We start from the raw sequence: 9,397 nt of genomic DNA, 5'->3' as shown, positions 1-9,397 counted from the left end.
GAATTTGCCTACCCGCACTGTTTCTGTGAGCTGTTGGCTAGAGTGCAAATGCCAAGATGAGTAGGCACATTCGCTATATAACGCACGTTTTTGTGACTATCTGTAGAGTTGAAAATGCGATGGAAACACATTGAACATACATTTTTTTATTTGGTACATGACAATTTAAAGGAAACATGTTGTGTGCACTACGTCATCGCCTAATGATTTTTATCTGCCACAAGGAAACACCACTGGAGAAAAAGCGCATATTTTCCTTAAACGGATTATTCAATATGCGCATGAAAATCTGTCGCCAATTGGATGGAAATGTATCGACTGTTTAAAAAAAAACACCCTATCCTAAAGCAACGTAGCAGATGTGGAACTGACTCCTCAGCGTGAAGTGTCCCCACTTGCGCTGAATTAGGAGGGAGCAAACACTGTTTCGTTTACCTTAAACTGAAGATACTAGGTTTCAACTGCCAATCCAGTAGCGGTTATGAGCTATAGTGAGCTTTGATTGGTCAATCAAAAGACGAGTATTTGCATAAAGTCCCGATTTCCCAATATAAATCCTGCCCTCTTCACGCTCCCTCACCTATGTTTGCATCGCCCTACTTCGCTTCTCATTGCTTTTCTTTCATTGAAAATGAATGGCTTCCGTTGTTTCTTCGCCCGCCATTGTCCCCAGTTGACACCGGCCCTTAGTCCAACTCCAACTTTACTTGCATTCCTCCGGGCTGGCATCTCAACACAATGTATTAATTACACTCTGACTAAGTGGTGATATAGAAACAGATAGTAGACCAATCCTGATGTTCTCTTATTTTATTAGGCTACAGATTTTTTTAAATATGAATTTTACAGAGTGGTGCACGGTGTGGTGTCAGCCACATAGATCTCAACACATTTATTCCTGGGCAATAGGGTAGGCTACTCATTCTATTATGCCAAACTATGACTTTGGCATAAAGCCCAGTTGTTCAAAAATGGGAAACTAGGTGAAAGACCAGCACTGTACGTACAATCACTTGCATTGTCATCGTTACAATATTTTCATTTTTTTAGACACACCTTATGGTGCTTTCAAGACAACTGTGAACTCGGAAATAATCGAGGTCAAATCATAATTTAACCTTTATTTTACTAGGCAAGTCAGTTAAGAACAAAATCGAATTTACAATGATGGAGCTCTACAAAATCGGAGCTATACAAAGATGCCCGAGTTTCCAACTTGGAATCTCGAGTTGAATGACCAGTCAAAAGATGTTCCTAGTTGGAGCTAGTTTTTCCCCCAGTTCCCAGTTGTTTTGAACGCGGCAGTAATGTAGCGGTTCAGTAGACTTTATGCCTACTGGTTTGAGGGAGGAGGGAAAGACTGCTGAGTCACAATGACGCGTCCCCCCGTTGTGGTTTAAGTAATTGACAACGTCAGAGATGTACAGATTGCTATAACATATAATGTAGTTAGCTGATGTGTAAAAAAAAAATCTCCGGGCGTTGTAAGATCTGTCAGACAAAGCATAGGAAACGTCTGAGCGGACAAACGCGCCCACAGTCACACGTGTTCAGTCACTGTGAGTGTGCAGAGTACAAGGAAGGAAATTTTGTTCACTCGGTGTTGCACACTGAAACAGATGATTCTTGGCTAGTCGCGTGAATTGACCGGTCCTCACTATATAGAAGTGATTCCATCAAGGAAAATAGATTTAGGTGTAGGTGCTGAATTAGATAGGTATTGCTGGGGGGGACAACCTTGGCAATATTATTGGCGCTTGGGACATTGTGTCAGCGGGTAATTTTAATAGCTTGCTAGCTCGCTAGATAACAAGAGATGTGTGAAGGCCTCCCTTGTTGGCTAGCTAATAAGTATCCAGCGTTACAGTTAAAATAGCAAGACCATTGTTGGTTTGGCTCAAGTTCTGTTTTGTTGACAGTAGCTACGTCGCTGAACTTTGATAACACGTTAGCGAGCAAAAATTATAGATAGCTAAACAAAATAGCAAACGCCAGTCTCGCTGCCGGTTCTGAACGCTTGCGATATGGGCTTGCTGTCAAAAGGGTCACCGCTCAACTGGGAAGAAACCAAAAAGTATGCAGACCATGTTCGGAAACATGGCATCGTTCAGTTTCTCAACATCTATAACAAGGTGAAAGAACGACAGAAAGATGTCTTATTATGGGGCGATGAGGTAAGGGTGTCGTATTGCTTAACCTTTGCATAACATGCTTTAAAAAAAAAACTTTTGCATAACAAAAAATTTACATGCGATCCACACATGGCATTGTCAGTTAGTCTGCTCTATCACTAGTTAAGTGAAGTTGTAACTATGTTGCCAACTTCGGTTGTGCAGATGAAAGACTAACCGAATTGCAGCAAAGTGTAACAAGTGTTTTAGGCTACATCATGTCGTCAGGATAGTAGTTGTAGCGAATGCTTAGATGTTTATACTCCGTCCATAAACAATGAACCCATTCAAAGCATCTGACCATTACATAACTGTTTTAGATCTAGACAACTTGAATCAGTAACTGATGTGTTATTCAGTTACTTAGGCCATTGAACCGTTTATATTGTTGCTAGGAGCGGCAGGTAGCCGAGCGGTTGTAACGTTGTGCCGGTAATCGAAAGGTGGCTGGTTTGAATACCTGCTTGCGCTTGAGAAAGGCACTTAACCCGAATTTACTCCAGAGGAACCATACAAGTGTGGCTGACCCCGTAAAACAACAACCTATCAATTCGCTGTATGTGAAATATTTTATTTAAAAAAAACATTTCTTATCTATACAATTGTTTACATTGCATGAGAACCGATGCATACTTAATACACACGTGTTAAAAATGTCTAATCGAAAAATGGTTTGGTAAGTACATGTCTAAAACTGAATAAATGTGCTTATTTATCATAACATGGTTTGCACCTATTGAGACATTTTATTTTTGAGGGATTTCTTATCTAAGCTTTATATGCTACTAAACATGTTCAAAGGTTGTCCCTTAACATGCATCTGGCATGTAGATAGGTTGTTTAAAAAAAGTTGCACATAGCATCTAGATGTAGTCTATGTGATTTCTGTCTGTGCTGCCTTCAGTGTGCCTCAATTTCATGTGGAATGTTGTTGTTACAGATTAATCCCTCTTTCAGACAGGGGGATTACAGGGTAGTAGAGTCAAAGTCAAGGAAACATAATTGATGAATTGGAATGGATGTGATGGCGCCCGTTTTGATTTTGGGAAGTATGGATCAAGGCTTTGGGTCTACACAGTGACGCACATTGGAAAGAAAGGTGGTGTTTGGAGACATGGTCTGCACCATTCTGGTCTAATGAACAAGCTTCGTGTCTGATAATCTTGCATTGTCATTGGAGAATAGAAAAAACTGTTTTGCGATTTAGGCCACACCATCCTATTGATGTTGGAAGCCTCTGGTGTCTTCTAGTCTCATATGTCAACATGTGCAGTAGGCCTAACTGATTTCAACATGAAAGGCATTGAATTTGCACACTGTTTTTATGGTTCGAAATACAAACTTGTGTTAAAAAAATGTATATATATTTTTGCCCTTTTTAGGTGGAATACATGTTGATCGAAATGGATGAGAAAAATGGAAAGGTTCGTCTTGTTCTCAATGGTGGGGAGGTTTTGGAAACCCTTCAAGACAAAGGAGAAAAGACCAACCCCAAGTAAGTCATCTTTAAATCTGTCTGGAAAATGACCAGGTTGTGTGTGAAATTGGCTGCTATGTATCAGCCTTTTTTATGCAAACTCATTTAGGTGGTTTACACTGCAGGCACTAAAGATCTTAAGCTTCTGTCGCTCAATATGGCAATGTTCCATTAGCTTGTTCTGCAACTTTTGAATTTAAAAAATGCAATAAAGTGGCACTCCCGTCATGGCTCATGCAAAAGCTCCTTTACAAGTTTGCAACTTCAGCATGAGTTTTACATGTTTTCTTGAACTACTACCTTACAAATTGCACTGGTATTCAACCTGCCGCTCTACCCTGGGCTACTAAATTTCTTTAACATGGGTTAAAAAGCCTTAATCTCTATTTGATGTGAATGTTTTTGTACAAGCCTCACTGTAGTAGTCTGCTTGCTAACTGTCCATGACGTGCTGAACCTGTGAAGCTGACTTAACCCAGGGGAATTGTAACTATAGCTGTAGCATTCCTCATTACTGCCTCTCTGTCGCACATATTGAAGAGCACGCCCCTGTAGCACAAATGCATTGCCCACAGCATTTTCCATCCACTGAGAAAGTGGCTCACATCTGATTAAAACAAAACAAAAAAAACAAACATGTTTACTTTAATGTGAAAGATTGGCATAATACAATCGACTCTGTCGGACAGAGACCTTGATTTGTTAGACAGCATTATTCAATGGCTTCTAAAAAATGGAAGTTTACTTATTAAAATATATCATGCATTGTTTTTCCTGGTAGCCATCCTACCCTTTGGAGGCCAGAGTATGGCAGCTACATGATCGAAGGGACTCCGGGGCAGCCCTATGGTGGGACGATGTCAGAGTTCAACACAGTGGAGGACAACATGGGGAAGCGAAGGCGAGAGGCCTCATCTGTGCTGAATAAGAATGAAACGCTTGCCACCATCACATCATTCCCAAGGTAGTTAACTACCTATTGTCACTCACTAAATCACTTGAAACGGTTAGATTTTATTTATAGTACCTTAACATTAATGTTATTCTTGAAACATTGGTTTTAGGTTAGGCTGCCCAGGCTTCACACAGCCAGAATACAAGCCAACACCTGTTGAAAAGGGAGTGTCAAAATCACTGTTCTTCCCAGATGAAGCCATAAACCAACACCCAAGATTCAGGTAGGCTTGAATAATATATATTCGATATACGGGTGGTCCCAGGTATCGAACCCACTATCCTGGCGTTGCAAGCACCATGCTCTACCAACTGTTTTATAGAGGTTGCTATGGTATTATGTTTGTCACAGGTATTTGCACTATTTTGTGTCACTGCATGATATGTGACATTTGAGCTCTTTATTTGCATCCCATTTAACAAAGTATGTTGTGAATGTTTTTTTTCAGCACCCTGACCAGAAACATTCGTCACAGAAGAGGAGAGAAGGTGGTGATCAACGTACCCAGTAAGTCTAAATCAGAACAGATCTTCACCATTTGCACTCAATAAATAATTACACCTTTCAGTCAAATACATTTAGTCATATTTTATTTTCAGTGTTCAAATTTAGGCCACATTTACAATTTAGTAATTTAACAGATGCTCTTATCCAGAGCGACTTACAGGAGCAATTTGGATTAAGGGCCTTGTTCAAGGGGACCTAGTCTGCTCGAGGATTTGAACAAGTGACCTTTCAGTTACTGGCCCAATGCTTTTAACCACTAGGCTACCCATCGCCCAAAATTTGGCGCAACATTTTTTTATTAGTTGAAACGACTTGCATATCAGCATCTACTTTTCTTTGTGCTTCTTTCTCCTTGTTAGTCTTTAAAGACAAATGCACCCCATCTCCATTTGTGGAGAAGTTTCCGGAAGACGATGGGGAGGCTGCCAGGGCAGCTCTACCTGATCACATCTACATGGATGCCATGGGATTTGGAATGGGCAACTGCTGTCTTCAGGTATACGCAACACATTATAGAACTATAACCCTGGTATACTTATGTTAAGTTACTAGACTAGAGAATATTTTTGAAGTCATGGACATGTTTTATATAAGCAGGTTGAGTAATCTTTAACTTGAACCCTTTTTATAATGTTTTTCCAGGTGACATTCCAAGCTTGCAGCATTGAAGAGGCGAGGTACCTTTATGACCAACTAGCAACATTCTGCCCTATAATGGTAAGATTTTCTTAAAGTATTAATTGCCTCAAAATGGTAATAAAAAAATTCAAACGTGTCGTAAACAGCTTTGGTTAACCACATTTTTGAATCCTTACAGTATTCAATAACGCTTTGGTTTTTTCGAGTGCCTTTTCTGTGGTGGAAACTGGAACGCTAACTGCTGATCTGTTTATAGATGGCCCTCAGTGCTGCTTCGCCGTTCTACAGAGGCTATGTGTCAGACATTGATTGTCGCTGGGGAGTTATTTCTGCCTCGGTAGATGACAGGACCGGGGAAGAGAGGGGGCTGAAGGTGAGCAGATGAATCAGGAAAAACTGTCTCCTAATTAAAGAAACATGAGCCAGCCAAACAAGGCCCACTCGCTTGTTGCTAGTTGCTTCAGCGGGTTGAATGGAAGACTCCGAGCGTGTCAGGCTCAGACAGGCATTATTCATTTCTCTGTTGATTTCCTGGTGTTCAATTATGTTAGCCAGAACAGGTTTTCAGTTATTTGTCTGCTTTGTTCCTTGAAATGTCAAGAGGTTTTTCAGACTCCTCTTTCAATGTGCATTCAAATGTGTTTTCTTTGCAGCCTTTGAAAACCAACAAATTTCGAATCTTGAAATCCAGATATGATTCAATCGACAGCTACCTCTCCAGCTGTGGCGATAGGTACAATGACATAGATCTGACAATAGACGAGGAGATCAACAAACAGCTGCTGGATGCAGGTAAAGAACTTTGTAACAATGACGTGAGTATTCGATTCTAGATGGTGTATAGAAATAATAAAATATGATGAAGGATAAGTAACTGGTGAAAAAGACTCCAGATGAAATGTGAAATTTACTTTCTATGTATTTTTCAAGCAATGAAACTGTTTGTACAATAACAATGTGTTTATTCGTATTTCAATCATTAAACCTTCTATAGAGAAGTTATCAAAATCTGTGTTTGTAGGGATCGACAAACTGCTGGCCCAACACATAGCCCATCTCTTCATTCGGGATCCGCTCTCACTATTTGAAGAGAAAATTTACTTGGATGATGAAAACGAGTCTGATCACTTTGAGGTAAAAATGATACCCACCCAATACTGACTTATAGTGACGACATGACTGTTTGCGACTAGACCAATACCTGTGATTTTATAAGGAGGCATTTTAGTTGATATAATCACATTTGTCTGTCTTGTAGAATCTGCAGTCAACCAACTGGCAGACAATGAGGTTCAAACCTCCTCCTCCAAACTCGGACATCGGATGGCGAGTTGAGTTCCGTCCCATGGAGGTAACATAAGCCTTGCAATCTTGTGTGTTAATAGAGTTGTATGTCATTTGGATATTTACCTGAAATACACATTGTTTCAAGTAAATACTTGCAAAAAGGTTTTACATGTACTGTGTCTTATCCCGTATTGTACAATGTTTGTAATGTAGAAATATTGAGTGCCTGTTTTCGTTTGTTCCAGGTGCAACTTACCGATTTTGAAAACTCTGCATTCGTTGTTTTCATCGTCCTGCTCACCAGGGTTATACTGTCCTATAAACTGGACTTTCTTATCCCCTTGTCAAAGGTGAGATCAGCTGTTCTTCTGATATACTTTTAATTAGCTGAATTTTAGGAAATTCTAATACATGTAGGGTAATGATATACCATTTATGCGTTCTGTTTTCTATCAAAAGGTTGACGAAAACATGAAAGCTGCCCAGAAAAGAAATGCAGTCCAAGAGGGCATGTTTTACTTCCGGAAGGACATCTATAAAGGTGAGAGGATACGAGTCAGATTCCAGTGTTTTGAAACCTGGTCGGGGAGCGTTTTGGCAAAATGCCTGAACAGGTTGATGCTAAAGCTTCTCTTGTGTCCTCCAATAGGCTGCAACCCTGCCCTCGATAGCTCCTCATCGGCTGCCCAGAATGGCTTGGACAGTGAGGGTGACAATGAGTACACACTGATGAGCATTGACACAATCATCAATGGAAAGGTGCTTATTAAAGATGCGGTATAAAGGTTTTGGATAATTTCAGCCAGTAGTACAAAGTCATCCATTTTGTATGGTATGTCACGTCCTGGGGGGAAAAAAGCATATCGTATGATGTGTTACGAATTCCAATTTGTACAATTTGTTATTAATTTGTAAGTGGTTAAGATCATGTTCAATCTCTTTTTAATAATATCATTAAATATATATTTCTATTGCACTCTTTACTTTAAACCATAAGTTGTTGTTTCTTATCATTTAGGAAGGAATTTTTCAAGGGTTGATACCAATCCTCAACTGCTACCTAGAAAACATGGAGGTGGATGTTGATACAAGATGCACCATCCTGAACTACCTGAAGCTCATCAAGAGACGTGCCTCCGGTATATTTAGCAAATGAGCACTGACAATTTGACTCTGGATTGGGTAACAGGGTTTTGTGAGGTATTGTTGTGGGCTTTCCACATCATTGGTGGAGATTAGCAAAAGCATGCGGCATTCCAGTAGTAGAAGGCACATGTTGCTCCCTGACACTGTCAACAAGGTTTTCATAACCTTTTGGCTGCATTGAGACAGGCAGCCCAATGCTGAACTTTTTTTTTACTTCACTAAATTGATCCTTTGAAACATCAGGTCTTTTCACATCAGATCTTTTTCAGAGCAAATCTGATTGATTAAATTACCAATTTGGTGATAAAGTGTAGAATTGGGCTGCCTGTCTAAACGCAGCCTTAGTGCTTTACAGTGTTGAATCTGAACTCAAGTCACATTAACAATTTAATGTACAGGGTTATAAATGCCAAACATACACTTGTTTATGTATCTTAATTATCAACAGAAAAAATAAACATGATATTTTCTCACATTGTTCTTGTTGCTGATGTAGGTGAACTGATGACCATGGCTAAATGGATGAGGGAGTTTGTGGACAAGCACCCCCAATACAAGCAAGACAGTGTCATAACTGACAGAATCAACTACGACCTACTCCGCAAGTGTGACAGCATCACAAAAGGAGAGGAGCGATGCCCAGAACTTATTGGCGACCCAGTCAATCGTGGCAAATGAACTTACTGTCACAGCTGTAATCAATTAATTAATGTGTTGTCCATCATTGATAATCATTAGCATGAAAAAGACCAAATATCTGTCTGGACAAAGTGGTCCAAACAAATTCAGTTTTAATGGAGAATATAGTGTGCATTGCGATGGTCAAGCGGGTGTATTGCATTTGTATATACAGTATCAGATTTGTACAATTCAAAAATTATTTTAATAAGTGAAATTCAATCGGATGTGTGATAGCAATTGGATATGTAATTTGATATCCTGTGTTCATGCTAACAAAGTCTGAGTGTGAAATTATGTAAATGCAGCAAACAAAGTTGTAGACTAGATTAATTTTAATCTTTGAGTCTACTGTAAATACTGAACTTTGATCTGCTCTACATTTAACAAGGGTTATTTCATTTCCGAATATGGAAAATATCTGCATTATCTGTCAAATGATTTGGCCTTTTAATGTGAGAAGTGTCAAATGAAAGTGTTTGATTTGCTGTGATATAGTAGAATCTTAAAAAACTATTAAAGGAGTCTTGCATTGAA

General features: G+C 39.5%; 1 protein-coding gene across 2 annotated transcripts; it reads left to right on the top strand.

Moving 5' to 3' along the window:
• Window positions 1–1,477: 1,477 nt before the first annotated feature.
• Window positions 1,478–9,397, top strand: gclc (glutamate-cysteine ligase, catalytic subunit). Of its 2 annotated transcripts, none has more exons than XM_064950144.1 (16): window positions 1,478–2,174; window positions 3,554–3,666; window positions 4,430–4,612; window positions 4,713–4,826; window positions 5,052–5,110; window positions 5,470–5,606; window positions 5,753–5,827; window positions 6,006–6,122; window positions 6,403–6,541; window positions 6,771–6,883; window positions 7,008–7,100; window positions 7,282–7,386; window positions 7,496–7,577; window positions 7,686–7,795; window positions 8,055–8,175; window positions 8,679–9,397. In XM_064950144.1, exons 1-16 carry the CDS (start codon window positions 2,025–2,027, stop codon window positions 8,858–8,860), a joined length of 1,893 nt encoding a protein of 630 aa, XP_064806216.1. In that variant the 5' UTR covers window positions 1,478–2,024; the 3' UTR covers window positions 8,861–9,397. The 2 variants fall into 2 exon arrangements, with proteins under 2 accessions (XP_064806216.1, XP_064806217.1); XM_064950145.1 differs by lacking the exon at window positions 1,478–2,174 and adding an exon at window positions 2,588–2,727.

This window comes from Oncorhynchus masou, chromosome 31 (genome assembly GCF_036934945.1).
Source record: "Oncorhynchus masou masou isolate Uvic2021 chromosome 31, UVic_Omas_1.1, whole genome shotgun sequence".
In the NCBI taxonomy this organism is placed as follows: domain Eukaryota; kingdom Metazoa; phylum Chordata; class Actinopteri; order Salmoniformes; family Salmonidae; genus Oncorhynchus; species Oncorhynchus masou.
This window is presented reverse-complemented; position numbering and strand designations above follow the sequence as displayed.